At 37.1% G+C, this 17,342-nt stretch overlaps 1 protein-coding gene across 4 annotated transcripts; it reads left to right on the top strand.

Annotated features, from left to right (window-relative positions):
- The first annotated feature begins 46 nt into the window (after positions 1–46).
- Positions 47–17,145, top strand: tty (tweety). 4 transcript variants are annotated; one of them, XM_011312459.1, is made up of 6 exons: positions 47–156; positions 9,238–9,450; positions 11,058–12,205; positions 12,495–12,731; positions 13,799–13,992; positions 14,547–17,145. In XM_011312459.1, the coding sequence occupies exons 2-5, from the start codon at positions 9,313–9,315 to the stop codon at positions 13,968–13,970; spliced, it is 1,695 nt and encodes a 564-aa protein (XP_011310761.1). In that variant the 5' UTR covers positions 47–156; positions 9,238–9,312; the 3' UTR covers positions 13,971–13,992; positions 14,547–17,145. The 4 variants fall into 4 exon arrangements, with proteins under 4 accessions (XP_011310761.1, XP_011310763.1, XP_011310759.1 ...); XM_011312461.1 differs by having other exon boundaries at positions 12,492–12,584; XM_011312457.1 differs by having other exon boundaries at positions 12,492–12,731.
- Positions 17,146–17,342: the final 197 nt, after the last annotated feature.

Raw genomic sequence — 17,342 nt, 5'->3', positions numbered from 1 at the left:
GCCATCTGCAACTGATATTTCCATCGCGCATAAACGGGGACCGGTAGTCACCGAGAGTTGAGCTCCGGGCTCCGTATCGTGATCCTCGGCAATCCGAGAGTGTCGAAATAATCGTGTTGTTCAAGTATTTGGATTTGTCACTGAAAACAAGCAAAGGTGAGTCCCATAATTTCCTAAAAAAACATCCGAGACAATTACCACCATTGAACGTACACCACCTGCAATATTGCAACATTACAATATTGCAAGTGAAAACACAAATAGTCCTTTCATGGAATCCTTCAGTGACTAATCCGTAGGTTCAATCCACCACAGCTGCAGCTCTCCTTCTGGTATTCTGGAATTTCAATTTTTGTTGTAGATTTTTCATTGGGAAAAATTCGTGTGACATTTATTACGGGTATTATGGTGGATTGTGGAGGGTAGAAAGGAGTGGAAAGGAGCAAAGAGGAGTAGAGAGGAGCAAAGGGGAGAAAAAGGAGTACGGGTATATTTTATTTTGTTGAGTTCTTATTTATCCTTCTTGATGATTATTTTGAGGGTAAGAAGATGTTATTCGCGTACGATATATTGGATTTAGTTGTTGTGGAGGGGATAGGATAATCCCAGGGGTAATCCGTAACAACAAGCTACACAAGCCATCTCCGTTGAGCGCCGCTCCCTCGAGAAAGACAGAACGTGGTGGCGCTCGCTGTTGCCCCTCTTCCGTCTCCTTTTTTTTCACATGCACACAACTCGACCTGGGGGGGATCGATATACATGGGTGGTATGTGTACAGGGGAAAAATTTTATCTGCCGACTGCAAGAAATTTTCAGTATTTCTTTTTATGCTCTCGTGACACGGGATATTATGAGCAATGCGAGACTACTGTCATCATCTTACCAACACCCTCCACCCAGGGGGTGGAAAGAAAGCACTCGGGGTAGCAATTTTACTTTTTTTTTTATTGTCTCTTTCTCTTTTCTGTTATGCGGGCTTTTACACTGGAATTATAGAAGGCTATTGAATATTCATCAGTCTCCTGGAAAATAAACGCTGTTACCATTTTTTTAGTGCTATTGTTTATTGGGCTTTTTGAGAGGGTGGAATTACCCTTTTTCGGGATCGATTTCAGGGTGGGTGAGTCTTTTAAGCTCTTTGGGTCGTAGATGGATTTTCACTGTTAAGGATTTTAAGGTGATTTTAATTGATATTTTATGAGTTTAGACATTATGAGCCTTTGTGGTTTCATAATTGACATTGTGAAAATTAACTATTGCGGCGGGGTTAATAGATGCCTGATAAGGTGACAAGAATTTAACGGTTTTCTTATCGATCAGTCCTGTAAAGTAGAAAAACTCGAGGACCTTTTTACAGCTGATCAAATTTCCAATGAAGGCATTTTCGTATTTAATCCTAAAACTAATGGTTTTGAGATCAATCGATATAATTATTATTTTAATTTATCCGTATTCTCTGCTGCTTAATTCATTTTTTAATTGTTGCAAAGTAATTAATGATCGCTCGGAGACTACACATGAGATTAAATTTTCTCTTCTTTCTTTTTCCAACTTATCTCAAAATGAGACTTTATTCATTCTAATATGGAAAGAGTAAAATTCATTCTTGCTCTCAGAAAAAACCTTCAACTTTGGAAGCACTCGATCCTAACTATCTTTTCCTCTTAGAAAACTCAGTGAAAACTCCTCTTAAAATTCAAATGCAGATGTCTCGAGTCAAGTATTCAACTAATTAAAATCAAGTTCCTACAGCAAGGGGATATTTCATGGAAATCGAGAATATTTTTTCTCTTCTTACCACTTATTGACGAAAACAGTGACAGTACAGACTCCGTTTCAGGTGATACAGCCCTGTGGATAGAATAATCGAGTGGTAATTTACATTCCTGAGTTAATGGATTACTTGTGTACAGCAATAGCATGTCAGGGTGTATTTTTTTCGTTATCAATCCGTGAATCGATACGAGTCTAACGACCTTGTTCTTTCACACTGTTGAATAGTTTTTTTTTGTATTGATTGTTGGAGGGGGATGGATTGATTCGCCCCATCGATAAACAACTTCCAGGGTGGAGTCATTGACACTTTCTGTTGTGTTCGTAAAAATGGGCTCTTTGGTATATTGTCCCTCATCTCTGATGTAATTCCAGACTTCCTTTGGCGTTTAACGTTCGCTGGATGAAAAATCCTGGGATTTTGCATTGGCACGGGCTGCCTCAATGCACCCTTATCTCACTTTTCAGTTGAATATTCCTCCTCTTTTGCAAGCCGTACATCGCCTATTTCCGGGTATTAAATTTTTTACCCCCGTAGTCGATGCAAATTTCAAACCCAACAGACAACATCTCTGAAACACTGGAGATAAAATGAGAAAAGTTATTCTCATTGGGGGAAAAATTTAACGCGGAGGAAGAATTCAACGAGTTTTATCTCGCTGATTTATTCTTGATGCATGCATTCGACAATTCGGATGGTGAAATATGGATAAATCGGTGGTCGATGCTCGAGATATTTCTGGCGAAAAGGAATGGCTTGAGATAAGAGATAAAAAACGGAGCAAGGTACGATTTGCTTGGGGAATCAGGCCAAGATATTGAAAAAGCATTGGGAGTTGGAGGCAACATTGGAAAAATCATCCGATGCGAGGTTTCGGGAGTTTTTGGAGAATTCTGGATTGCTGGGAGTCCAACAATATTTCCCTTGAAATATTGTAGATAATATTGTCGCATTTCCCATGGGTGTACTACTGTTTTGTGATGGTTATCAGATTTCATGTTTTGGGGACAAGTCGAGGGAATTCATTTTTTTTTTTTTGAAAAAATGTGTCTCGTACTCGAATGTGCGGAAATAAATTCATAGGAATTTTCTATTTTTCTCTGAATTTTCCGGATCTTTGATAATTTTCAAATAATGCAGATGAATTATTGAGTATTTCATTGACACACTAAGAAAATAATTTTTTTCCAAGGATTCGTGCATTCGAGAGAAGAATGTTTGCACAAAAATCTTATTTCTTCGAGAGCTGGTTTCGACTAGGTGTTAATAATGCTAATCATATTACTCTAGAAAATTGTTATGGTGATTATAACCTTGAATGAACTCTGAATAATAATTATTATTAACGAAATTATTAATATTCAAAAATGCCGTCACTGTTTTCCTGTAGAGAAATCGGTATTCCAAGGAAATGAATAATCAGTGGAGGTTATCCAAGGACGTATCTCACATTATAATTTTCTAAAGCAACATCGTGATTATTATCGAATAATTACTCCACTTCGAGATTAATGAGAAATCGGAAAATTCGTTTGAATAATAGAAAAATCGGTATGGCTATAGGGCGACGTCGGTTTCTAAATCACCGTTCTTTTACTTCTCTGCCAAATTGTTTATCGGATTGACCTAAAAAAATACTTTATCGCTATTTAATGACTCCCAAAATGTCATGATCGTACAATAATTGTCCAACGTTTTCCGAAACTTCATAAATTCCAAAAACTTTAGAAACAATAGAGGAAATTTATTCCACGTTGGTAAATTTTTTTATTTTTTTTTGTTTATTTGGCCCAGCATTTTTCAGAGAAATAAAAAAAATCGGTAATTCTGAAAAGAGGACATAAAATTCAATATTTTTTTCGCTGTTATTTTCCACAGGGAAAATAAAAACACATGCGAAACGACAATTTCTCAAGGAAATGGGGCATTCGGATGAAATTTCCTTTCTATTTTTTATTTTCCCCCATCACGTACTTTTCAGCCGACACGAGGGGCAAATATCAGAGATCTGAAGTGAACAAGAATGACAATGAAAACGGTTCCTTATTTCCCCCACACCGTAATGTTTCCCCTATTTCCGTTATTGTGTCCCTGAAATAGACGAATCAAAATAGACCGTAAAATGTCACCCAGATATCTCGTAATCATCAATCAAAAATGAGTCGATTCCACCATTGTATTATCGGAAACTTCTATTCCTAGTTTTCATTATTACTGGCTGCATTATTACTTCAAAAAAAACTTTTTGAATATCAACCGAAAATGTAAAAAATTTTCCACAACAATCCCTATTTGACCCGTCACACATCTCAAATCTCAAATTTTCCTCGAATTCTAAATTTTCCTCGAATTCAAAATCATTAGAACCAAAAAATGGAAACCCACAATTTCTGAAGATTTTGATAAGGAAAACGTGTGACGGAACTGTCGGAGTTGTTTTAATTTCCAAAAATTTCCCATCACCATAAATCTTGAAGTTGCAGGAAGACATAACGGGGGTAGAAGTGGGTGTCCACATCTGGTCGTCACATCTATTTATTCCAAAGTGGTGTTCCTGTTTGCCAGAGGGATTGGAGGATCCTTGTAAATGCCTCTGTCGAGGGACATCTGTTCGGCTGCTGCGACACAGCGACGGTTGGTTGTCCTCACTTTCTTTTGCATTGGGAAGAGATGCGATGGATGAGAGAGCAAGAGACTCCAAAAAAAAAAAGGAATACCCAGTTGAATGCAGGGAAAAGTCCCTTTATTTTTTTTCCCCCTTTGGAATGACAAAAAGTGGAATCGAAAGAGACCTGGAGGAATGGAATAAATTGGAGAGGAAAATTCATTCCTTGTTTTTCAATTAACTCTCCGCAAATTGAAATGGGAAAATGAGTTCTTTCTTTCATTAAATTTGACGTAGATTTCATTGGAATATCGATACTCTATTAACAACCGGGCAGAAATGATTGTGTGGACACGTCATTTCCGGGGTTACAGTTTCCCCCAGCATCTTCCTATTGGATTTCTTTTGTATGGGCTGGCAATGACGTACAGGGAAACGATTTTATCACATTGGACATCGTTCTTTATGCCACTGACATCGTTGCATGTTACTTGTCTCTTTTAAATGCTCGAGTTATCTAATTGATAGGCCCTCATTAAAATGTTTCTTTCATTTCGGTTATACTGTCCCTGGGATCAAAGACAGTCCCCTTCTTACTTTATTTATCGCATTAGCCTTTTTTTTTAATAGCCTCGTAGCGTGTGGCTGAGGGATCAATTCAATTAACACGAGTGAATCTGGTAATGTAATTAAGCTTTTTGCTTGATTCAGGGAAGTGGGTTATCTCGATGAGGAGATTTTTTATGAGTTAAATTGGAGGAGGATGCGAATGTCTATGGAAATTCTATTACAGGGGTACTTTTTAGAGTAATTCTAGTTTTCAATGGTTCGTTGTCCTTTTGAGGTGAATGACAGGCCTCGGGTATTTTATCGATAACTTTTTTTTACTGCTTTATTATGTTCGTTGATGGAGACATTTTGAAATGCTCTCATTTTAAACTTCAACTATTCCTTTTCTTTCCTCATGCACTTCTCATTTTTTAATGAGTTTCATGTTATTGAAATAGTCTTCCAAAGAAAACTTAATTTGTTTTCTCTTAAGGCCTCCGTTTTTTCTCAGTGATCATTTTCTCGCATAATTGTGCTCAAGTCTTTGAATAAAGATTTTTCAGGAGAGTGGAGTCATTTAATGAAATGAAGATAATTAAATAAAATATTCAATTGCTTCTTTATTCATTCGCAGGCGTAATCCAGTGCCTATTTTCTAGAATTTCTTCGAGACTGAGAAAGAGATTGAATTCTCGGCGAATTCGGTCACCGGAACCAATTTTCCCGGCTCATTGTCAATTGAATTGAATTGTTCCCCGATAAATCTGGTGTGACCTCTAATCGGAACTTTTGTCATCGTTTGATGTTGAATATTGAGTATGTCATTTGGTATGTGTCGTGTGCCTCCTGGTTGAACTGGTGTCACATCGGAGTCATCGTTTGCCAGGATGAGACAGAGACTTGGAAAGCCATGAGGAGGAAGTGAGAGGATGCAACAACTTCCACCGATCGATTCCTGGGGCTGGTGGTTAACTCCCTGGGGTTTAGTTCTCCTTTATGCCACGCCTTGTCCCACAACGGGGTTTTCCTATCCCTCGTGACAAAAAGAACTTTTTAATATTATTAATCATGCACCAGCTCATTTGAACTTTGAGGGAAAATTTTTCGGAATTAATTGGAATGGTCACAAGTGCGCTCTTGAGGGAGGACAAAATTCGAGGATGGAGGATTCATTGTACTCTTGATTTGTTTGAACTTCCGGCGAAAGGGCACACCCTTGTAAACTTCGGTGGAACGCAATGGGTCGACAGCCAGAGACTTGAACAAACCCATCATGTTCTTGGATAATAGAAAATTCTTCTTCTGGAATTAATTGAATTATTCCCCAAGGGTGCATGCTGAATTCTCCGACATTTCTCGGATTTCCATTCATTCGATTGTAAATTTTGCAATTGTTTTACTATTTGATGTCTGCATTTCATCTTCTCCGTTTGGAACACCAGGAAATATTACTGTTCAAGGAAACATTCAATTATTTAGTCTTCATCGAGGAATAAGCTATAAATTCGCCATCGTAAAAATGTGTACGCCTTCAACGTCGGATTAAATCGGCGTTAATAAAAATGTATTCTTGAACTTCAAGTTCATGGGATTAATTACATTATCAATTTTTTTATTGAACTATTATTCTTTTGATGCACTTTATTTTGAAAAATTATATTAACAATAATTGACTCCAATAAATTTTTGAATAGAACATTTTCCCGAAAACTTTCAATGGAAATTTGCCGCGGAGAAATTTTTTTAGGGGAAATTCTCTGCGGGAAAATTTAATATCGGGAAATTTTTTGAGGGAAATTTTCAAAAAGAAAAATTATGCCGTCCGCCAGGCATTACCTCATCCCAAAAATGATGTAATTGTTATTAAAATTGTGTATGACGGGACTCATTATTCCCATGATATTCAGCACTCGATGGTATGAGTAATATTTTTAAAAAATCCATCTCACGTACCGGAAAATCTTGCACACGTGCATTATCATCGTCATTACCGATGAAGTTACCATCATCCGCATACTTGGAGATGGCCTTCGGCACATGATCTTGAGTGGCGTCAATAATCCCTCTCACATAGTCTTTCTCACGGGTTAAGGCGTGTTGTATGCAGTCTTGCATTTGAACACTCGTCAGAATAAGTGAAAGTAGACCTCTCAGTTTATGTGCACTATCCCTGCATTTTCCAGACACTGGTTAAAAAAAAGTTTTGGCAGTCTTGAATAAATGAGGATTAGGACTTGCGTGGGCGAGACACTCGGATTTTCGTTGATTTATTCAGGGTATATGTTATAATATGGTCACAATGGTGACTAAACGCTCTTAAGCCTCATAGTACGTGTACCAAGAGCTGGGATTACAGATCGTAAATATAAAGAATGACACTGGGGGCACGTATTACTAACAGTCAGTGGACCCCACTGGTCATTTACCTCCTATCGTTGATCATTTGATAAAAATTGTGTGTCATCTAATTCTCCACAATTATTCGTCTTCCTGCTATCAAGTTGGGCGCTATCAGAACAATTATTTATGCATTTTGTGACTTTTTGTGTTTAATAATTACGTTTCCGCTTCGTTCTTCATAATTTGATCGATTGATTTATTTCCGTGACGTTATCATTACGTTTTTACATTTTCATACACCATTTCACAAACCGTTTAGGAAAAACATTTGTTTTGGTAAAGAATTTGTTTAACTCTTCGAATATTTTTCTTTTGATCATTAAACAAAAATCGGAAAACATTTTTGGATCATAAAGGCGGAAGGAAAATACTGGGTATTTTTTTTCAAATTCAAGACATTGGGGTAAAAAAATTTGATATAAAAAAAAATCGTTTTATCTCCTTCAGTTTTTAATGTTGTTCAAATTTTATTTAGTTGATTTGATTTTTCTCTTGGGGTATTCCTATCACAGATTTTTATGCATGAGATATCCAAGCTGATCTATTCTTTTTTGTGCTTCCTCGTGAAATCCAGAAAGAAATCTCGAGATTTTCTCATATTTGTTCAACACTGCAGAAGGTTTTCCTTCACATTCCCTGAATATTTGTTTTCCCTCCAGTAATTTGAAAAATTCATCAAACATTTCGAGATCAGAAGAATGAAAGGAAAACATTGAGTATTTGTCTTTTAAAATTCACACTCCTATGAAAAAATTTGAAATGAAAAGATAGTTCGTGTCGGACACTCGAGTAAATCTCTATTTTTAATTTTAATTTTTTAATGAGAGGTTCCTTACCAAGTCCATTCCACTGTGTTTTATTTATTTATTTACTCCAAAACCCAAAAAGGAAACTTGAATTTTCCCCTCAGATTTGCTCAACACTGGACAAAAGATTTCCTTCATCTCCCCTGAATACTTACCGTGCCCCAGGACAGTGTAAAAAATTCAACAAACAATACTGAAACGAGATGAAAGAAAGGTGATCAAATATTTTTCTTCGCTGTTAAAAATATCCAGAGCAAAATTACTCGAAACGTGATGAAAGTCTTATGCGCATACTACTATAAATTCACTCCAAAAATTCCAACTCACAGATATATAAATTTCACTGTAATATTACGAATCACGCTAAAAATCCACAGCGAAATGATTCCTACATATTCATTAAACATTTCATTAAACAATTCAAACGCTTCCTGTGAAATTCTCGGAGTTCCCCTCGGAAATTTTTTAGACTGTGAAAATTCGCGATTTAATTGCAATATTCAACCAAAAGTATTAAAAAAATCAATTGCAGTACCAATATTGTAATTTTCCTATATCCAACTGTCCTTGAAGTATGAGAAATTGAATATTTCAAAATTTAATACGAAGCGAGTCTTCGTCAACGATTTCAGAGGGAGAGATACCGTTAGACATTCGTAGGGAATTTGTAATATATTTTGCTTTCCAGTGCTATATCCGTCCCTATTAGACCAAGAGATTTGAATATTTCTTATTTGTCTGAGACAGCATCCACCAGTGGTGCAGCATTGGGCACAACATTCAACGGCTGTTACGTCCCACGACTGCATTTCTGGGAAAAACTCTCAAACAATCATAACGGGAGCAAACGAATCCTCGTATCACACACACACACACATACCGATGTTTTATAACTGAAAGAAAAGTTGAAAGACCCAGAGTAACATTTGTGGTCGTTAAAAAGCCCCAACTTTTCAGTCACTGCTATATAAAATTGTGAAACATGCATGCATACGTATCAGCACAACTCTCCACTCTACTCCCCTTTTGTATCATACCCCGCCATCCCTTGGTCTTTTTAATCTGGCTCTCTCGAATTGTCTGATGAATGTTTATCATTTCAGAGCGTGTAGCATGTCTTGACAAGTACAAGAGAGGTCTTTAAAACCGGAGTCACAGCAGTGCAAGGGTTCATCACTATGGCGATTGGTCAACAACTTCCGGAGCAGTACACAGTACCACCACTGGCTAAGATATTTCACAGTTTACCACACCTCAACGTATCTCTTCACTCTGTCAACAACACATTCAATCCACGCTCTGAGATATATCTCGAGGTAAATCAATAAGTTATTGAACAAGTACTCTGTTGTAATGATTTTATTCGTACAGAGATCACTCACTCGAACAGAAATTGGTCAGGGGGCAGTACGGGCTCGAGGTGTGCAATCAGATCTGACCTGATAATAACAACTTAACAACGGTTTAACAACTTTAATTAAAGGAGAGAGTAAAAGTTAGAAAGTGAGAAGAGTAAAACAAGTGGGACATTACTTGTGTTTTACGGATTTTCTTTTTGATTATTTTTTTCATTCAATTACATTTTGTCTTTCATCCGTTGTATTGGATTGCCTGCGAAATGAGATGTTAACTGTAAATTCGAGTTTAAATCTTTCCACTTAAACCTCGGTTTTCAGCGAAATTTCAATTTGTCAATTTTATTGTGAGAAGGAAAGATTTTCTTCAGTTTAAAAATTTTCGATTATTTTTTAATAAGACAGCCACAGATTTATTATTTATTTCTGTTGTTCTCTGGGAAATTCATACTACCTAAAAATTCTCACTGAAAACTAAAAATAAGTCGACCTTAAACAACCAGTTGTCCGTCTGAAAAAGACTAAAATCTGCTCGGCAGACAAATTAAACCCTTCTTTAAACAATTTGCGGTGGGATAACAAGAGCTGGGTCATGGGGCCAGTAATATTAAAACTTCGGCTGAAAGAGTGAAAAAAAATCTGAGAAAGAGAAAATAAAACACCGCAGTATGTGAATGAATCTAGGCCGCATAGAACTACTAAACCTGTGAGGCACAATACGAGGCGAATCTCAACAATGAACAAAGAGCCCAACTGGTGCGGCATAATGTGCCTCGGGGAGTGTATTCTGGGGGTCTCATGGTTTATACGTTTATTTCCATTTCTTGTGCCTTAGCAACTGGGTAGTTTCGATGAAAATAACGTTCTTCTGCGTGGACGATGACTGGTCTCCCTTCATGGGACGACAATGGGATAATATCGAGACGTAAAGACAGAAGGGACGATCAAGGGGATGTTTTCAAGTGCCCTGCAGCTGAGACCGAGATGTCTTTAACACCAGAGAACAAAGAGTAACCCCGGAAGTTCTTTTTATCTTCTCGACAATTGATAACGATCAGATTAGACTTGAGATTATGATTGAGAATGACCGATTAATGAGATCGAGTGGGGCTCATTGGCTTTGGCTAAGGGCGTGATTAGGATGTGGTCGTTGAGATCTCGATGAAAAACCTAGAGCTCTTTTCCGGACTGATTGACTTCAAAGGAAGTTATTTCCTCTGAAATTCTCCTGGCATCCAAAAATATAAGAAGCTAATTTTTTTTATGGGAGTGGGATTCCACGTAGTTGAATTGAAGTAATTGATTAAAAATAAAACCGAATAATTATTGAAGAGTAATACTAGAAGAGGTAGGTGAAAATAAAATAATGTTAAATGTCAAACTGGCGGTTAGGATATTAATGTTGTTAAAATTATGTTGGCATCGGGGCGAGTTGTAATATTTTCGCGATGTAATATAGTTACATCATAATATTTTGATTTGTAATATTTAAAAAATATTTTGATAGGTAATATTATTATTGAATAAAATGTGAAGCGATCACCGATCGAATGTATTAAATATTCTAGAGCCTTGGAATACTGGGAAGTCTGCCTGCCGCCTGGCTGATCCTAACACTTCTGGTGCTGCTGGTGTACCTAGTGACACGATGCTGCGACCGAAAGCCTCGTCCAAGGAGATCGATAACCCTGCTGAAGTGCTCCCTAGCAATCCTAGCGATTCTGTGCTCAGGAGCAGTGGCAGTGGGTCTCTACGGCAATGACGACGTGCACAACGGTGTAGTGCATCTGCTGGATGCAGCTAAACAGGTGGACGGCAGTGTGATATCCGTGAAAAATCAGACAGACACGATCGAGACAATCCTGAAGAAGAAGCTCGATCCAGGGTTGACATCGCTGCGAGATGATTTCGATGCCCCAGTGAGCAACAAAACAGCTGTGGATTATCTGCTGAAGGTGTGGGACTACATGACCCAGAACACGACAATTGCCATTAATCGAACTTACGAGATAAGAAAACCACTGAGTGGTATAAGCATAACGAGGGAAATTCGCTTGGGAGAGAGGATTGAATTATTCAGGTGGCCTGTCACGATGGCTGTACTCAGCACACTTCTCGTTCTCTGCGTGGTTCTGCTGGTCGGAGTCGCGCGACACTCCAGATGCGCCCTAATAACATTCTCAGTTTTTGGATTATTTGCTGTGATAGTCTCATGGCTGATGGCATCACTCTATCTAGCAACCGCGGTTGCACTCGGTGATTTATGCATTTCACCGGATGGTTATTTAACGAGAACAGTACCCTCTACACTTGCCGCTGAGGTACTCAATTATTACACACACTGCGAGAGCACGAGGAATAATCCATTCACCCAGAGACTAAGGGAGGGACGACTTGCTGCTGGCAATATGAGGGCCAGTCTCAACATCGTTCAGAACATTGCTCTCAATTTGTTCAAGGATCAGAAGGCCAATCTTTCGCCGAAGCTCAATAGTCTCAAGAGTGAGGTCAATAATGTCGATAACCTTATGAATGGATTGACAACGCTTCTTGATTGCAAACAAGTGCATAAGAGTTATGTTCATGCTACTAAGAGTCTGTGTCATTTGGGATTGTATGGACTGACTTTTATGTTATTGGCTAGTCTTGCTGCTGGACTCTTCTTCACTGTTCTTGTATGGGTCGACTCGCACACGTGGATCTACATCAGGAAACGGTAAAATTTCAGTCGTTACTTTTTTTATCAATTTTTTTTTCGCCACCTTTCCGGTTCTGTTGAACGTTTTAATATCATCTACATAATGAATAAACACAAAATTGAGCGAACAGTGCATAAAGTCTGTGATAAAACCAATCAAGGCGTTCGTTTGTTTGGTATAAACAGTTTATCTATCTGCACCAGTCATATTCAGTGTTTAAAACAACTAGTTGCAGATGGATGGAAAGTATTAAAAACACTTTGAATGAAATGGAATTATGTGACATTGTGCCAATTGTTTCAGAAGGGATTATCATCAGGTCGACGAGCAGGATCCATTCCTACCACCATCAGCGGCATCCCAGGCCATCGCAGCTAGAACACTTCGTGGCCAAGGGTCGTACCCGCCTACAGCCCCTCCTCTTAATCAGAATGCTCATGGCACGAATAATACAATTAAGCAGCCTCTTCTGCTAACGCCGCCCCCGCCATCCTACGCTACTGCGACAGCTCGAGCACGCCAGCTGCACGAGAGCATGTTAAAGTTTGTGCATGTTTTATATTTTATTTTATCAATTCAGTTATCGAACTATTTTTGGTTGTCGAGTGGCCAGGGATAGCAAGTGTACTTGGCATTTACTTGCTCTTTACGAATATATCTCTGAATCTAGGGTGGATAGTGAAATTTTTGTTAATAACTTTTTTGTAGATGTTTTTTCACTCGAAAAAAGATGTTCTAACAGAAAATTTTCAGTCTCCCTTCGTTTCAGAGCTTTTTAATGAGAATTGAGGGATTTTTAAGTCTCTGAAATCTCAACTAGAAACTTGTCTTTCGACCACTCCACGACGAATTGATTTCAGTAACGAAATAATAAAGTGAGATAAATTCGATTTATTTTTCTTTGATTATTGATTCATCTTAAAAAATATTGATTTAAGAAAGAAAGATTGAAGTATTTTTGTAGCTTAAATTTAAGACTAATGAGGCCGCTCGATCTGTCTTTCTACAATCAATAGTTCTTTGGAACAATCGATATTTATCGATATTGAATATTGCTTTAGTATTTTGTCACTGATTTGTTTTCCAATTTTCAAGTGATCTAATTATTGTTTAAAAATGATTGAATTATTAAACATTTCGTGATTTGAGCTTCAGATATTTTAGTTGGATATTTAGTTCAAGTTTTTTTTAATTGTCGATTAGCCGCTGTCTGTCGCTATAGAGTTTAGTGGTTCGTTTTTTCTCGATTTTGTCAGATTCAGAATTCCTGTTATCATTAGAAACTGTTTTTGAGAATTTAGGTGATTTTTATTGAATGCAGCTGGCTCCAGTTTACTGTTAGGAATAGGAATGTGCTTTTAGTGGAAAGAGTGAACTAATTTTAATGATCTTGTTAATTATTAGATTTTAATAGTGAAGTGGTCGAACTTGAGGAAACCAAACGAACTGAAGAAATTCATTTTTTATAGATAAATTTATCTTGAGAACAAATGGATCTCATAACTAATATGATGCATCCTGTTACGTTCCATCACTTCATAATTTATCTGGAAATTATTGGTTGGGGAAGAGGCAGAATGTTGTAACGTTTCTGGCATTGCCGTTTACAGAGGTGGGGGTGTTAACGGGAACAGTGGACTCGGAGATCACAAATCATCTCAGCATAATCAGCAATCTGCGAGTGGACGAAATGAACACCGTTCTGGACACGGAGATCAACCTGGTCAGTACGCAACTCTGAGCAAGCAGTGTAAAACACTTGAGTCGAGTGATTTTTACTGAGGACACGCCCCCTCGGAGCCTGGTGAGCAGCCAAAAATAAATTTCTCTTATTTTCTCAATAAAATTACCCGATAAACCACAATTTCTTCCTCTGAATTCACTTACTTCTGCCATTATTATCGACTATTTGCCCCCTCAAATAACTGAATTACTCGCCCGAAGGAAAATTCAAACTCACAAGTACAGCGAAATTGTGGAACGTTTCAAATGCACTAGACATTTCCCGCTAGGTGCATATATTTAATTTAATGAATAAATACGTTTTATGAAACCGCTCCGTTAGAGTGTTATGACAGTCGAAACGTAGCCTCATTGAATACGAGTGCTTTTCTTTTTATTCTCATCGGAAATTATGGCTTCTAGTAGTGAGAGTTCAGTGTCTGCGTTTATTTTCTCTTTATCATCATGATTGAATTTTGTATTATTGTTTATTATTATTTATTTGAATATGTTCGTTATTTTTGGTTTGCATAATTTCAATTGCTTACTTATGAGAGAAGAATTAAATGATTGGAGTAATGATAGGTTTTGCGATTGAAGATGGGAAGAATACAGATGAAAAATTTTGCCCTGCAGGAAGGGAACCGCCCTGGACTCCCAGTGTAGCATCCTTCACGGGCACCATGTCTCACAATTCTCACGAACCCGCTCACCTAGCAACATTTCAAGACTCCCGCAAAACTCAAACTCTTGATCCAAAGAATCTTGCCAACTTGAAGAGAGGACCAACACCAGCGTGGAATCAGAATCGTCCATTGCCCCCAAATCCAACAAACCAACACAGCCAGCCAACCTGGGAATTTGAATCACGATCACAAACAAACATGAATCAATTTCGCTCCCTAGTTCGCAACAAAGCGCCTAACATAAGAATTCAGGATCAGATGCAGGACCAGGTGAGAACACTCGACCGTAATTTCTCATGCAATCAGTTCAACGGTACAGCCCAGAACAATGTTGTACCGAACATGTACGGTACGTACAATCGAGCAAGATCGAGACAGGATAAAGCCTCTGCCATACCTACACTCAGCCAAGTGCAGGGCAGTGATCCAAATCTGTACGCTGTCACGGAATTGTAAGAGAAATAACTGAGAGGATTGGGCAAAGCCAGGTTCGAATTGATAAATAGATAGCCAAGAAAAAGTGAAACCAAAGTGAGTTATGTGGAGGATAATCAAGACCTAATAACGAGACTGAGACGAAGGCTAATGAGGGGGCGATTAATCTGGCACATGGTTAATAATGATAATTCATCAAAGACATGATGAATTTGAAAATTCCATGGGGAAATTATTGCACAGAATCTCGCGTGCGGGGTCAACTGGAGCTCAGTGGAACCTTTTCGTTTTTATAATTCAATGATTTTTCTTTTTCCACATCGAAGTGTACAAAAATGAAAAAGCATTTAATGTGTATAAAACAAGTTTTTTTACTCGAATATGAAAATGATAAATGACATTTGTCCTGGGGAGGATAAATCAAATTTGTAGTCTATGTACAAAACGATATTGGTGTAATCGTACACCCCAAGTTTTTTCATTACGATTTAATGTGAGAGGGATACCAAAAGACACTTTTTTATATAATATATACATATATTTTACATTTTACGCGCACTGCGCTATTTGTAGTGAAAAACCATTTTTTCTTATTATCATTTTTCTCAAGTCTTCGAAAATATGGAACAAGAAAAAAGCACACAAATTTTGTCGTCATTGCCTAAGTAACGTATATCTATTATTACGAATTTAATCGGTAAAGCGGAGTTACCGATTTAATGTATTTATTGAATGTCAACGATCTGAGACCGGAGATGCCCTATTTCAAACGGCAGCGCGGATAATTTCCATGGACTATTGAATAATTGAATTACATGAAGTTTAACGATAATTACTGCCTATTATCGATTAATAAAATAACTGCCACAGCTCAGGTGATCGCATTTATGTAAGTACAAATTGATACCACAATGACCCATGATTTTTCGATTTGTTCACTAACGAAAAATTTTGTGGCAATTAAATGTGAAAATACCAGGAGCACAAGGGAAAGATTCATATGAATATAACGTTAAAGAATACAAGCCTTTTTAATATATACATATATATGAATATAAATGGTTTGACGCGAGATCCAAAGATAAAGAGAATATGTTGAGGTCATTTGAAAAATTCACTCAACGCACCGTGTTTTTTTTTCCCCCACAAAGAAACTCAAATAATTCAATGGCGTTACCCCTTTGTAAATACGTAGAGACAAAAGTGTTAGATTATCTTAGACGTGTAATGTGTGATAATTTTAATCATTCAGTGTTCTTTCACGTAAAAATGAAAATATGAGAGTCGTTAATGGGCCTGAGAGGCTTGTTGGGACTCTCAGGCAGGATGTAATTACCTAATTAGTAATTAGTCCTCCCAATCACGGTTTAGTCTCGTGAGGAAGGACTGACAGTGCCATTCCACGAGCATTTATTTAATTCCCTTCATTTTCATTATTGATCATTCATCATAATCCCTGTATCATTAATTTCCCCATTAAAGTATTCTGTCAAGTTGTAATTTATGGAGTGTAAACTAAAGATTTTGGATTATGGAACGGAATAAAATAGTTAATAATCCATAATCCAAATAATTGATAAAGTGGCTCAATACCTCTTTTTTTTGCGAAATCTGTTCTCATGATATTTACACTATGCCATTCACAACTTCTACTCCCATTAATTAATTCATTAACGATGGAAAGAGAATTAAAAAATCTGTATTTAGTGTCAAGATAAAGTGCGTGCGACTCTTCGTGTAATTGTTAAGAGGAGCTGGTAAATAATTAAAGTATAAAAAGAATTTACGTTCGACAGATTAACTTCTAAATTAACGTTAAGAAATAGTGCATTAATTGCAGAGTGAAGGGAGGAAAAACCATTAATTATACGAGAAAAATATCATCCTGAAGACTGCCGTAATGAAATATGCAAAACGGGATCAATAACAGTATTCTGTCGAGGTTGAATATTTGGCTCGTGTTTTTTTTTCTCCTTTTTTTTTATTTATTTAATGGAGAATTTCATACTGTTTAAAATGCTCCTATCGTCATACAAATAGTGTAACGCAAGAATTTAATGAGAAATAAAAACGAAAAAGAGAATGAAAAAATAAAGAGAGATAAATAAATCGAATCTATGTGTTATTGATTATTATTGTTCCTTCTGTAGCAATACTTTATTACAAGGTTTTGGTACATAAATATACATATGAACTCAATTTATTTTGCGTACACCTGAGTCTCAACAAGTGTAACTTTTTATAATTGTTTAAATTCTCGTTAATTCACTAGAAAAAGGATAATTGTCCTTAAATACGAATCAATCGCCTT

Source organism: Fopius arisanus, unplaced genomic scaffold, assembly GCF_000806365.1.
Source record: "Fopius arisanus strain USDA-PBARC FA_bdor unplaced genomic scaffold, ASM80636v1 scaffold00102, whole genome shotgun sequence".
Taxonomy (NCBI): Eukaryota; Metazoa; Arthropoda; class Insecta; order Hymenoptera; family Braconidae; genus Fopius; species Fopius arisanus.
Note: the sequence above shows the minus strand (reverse complement) of the source record. Positions and strands in the feature narration are given on the sequence as shown.

What these genes read in the sequence shown, in the direction of transcription:
- tty (XM_011312457.1), top strand. Translation starts at nt 9,313, where the DNA reads ATGGCGATTGGTCAACAACTTCCGGAGCAGTACACAGTACCACCACTG. An exon ending in GCTCTGAGATATATCTCGAG is followed by an intron (nt 9,451 to 11,057) that starts GTAAATCAATAA and finishes TAAATATTCTAG; the next exon opens with AGCCTTGGAATACTGGGAAG. An exon ending in TGGATCTACATCAGGAAACG is followed by an intron (nt 12,206 to 12,491) that starts GTAAAATTTCAG and finishes CAATTGTTTCAG; the next exon opens with AAGGGATTATCATCAGGTCG.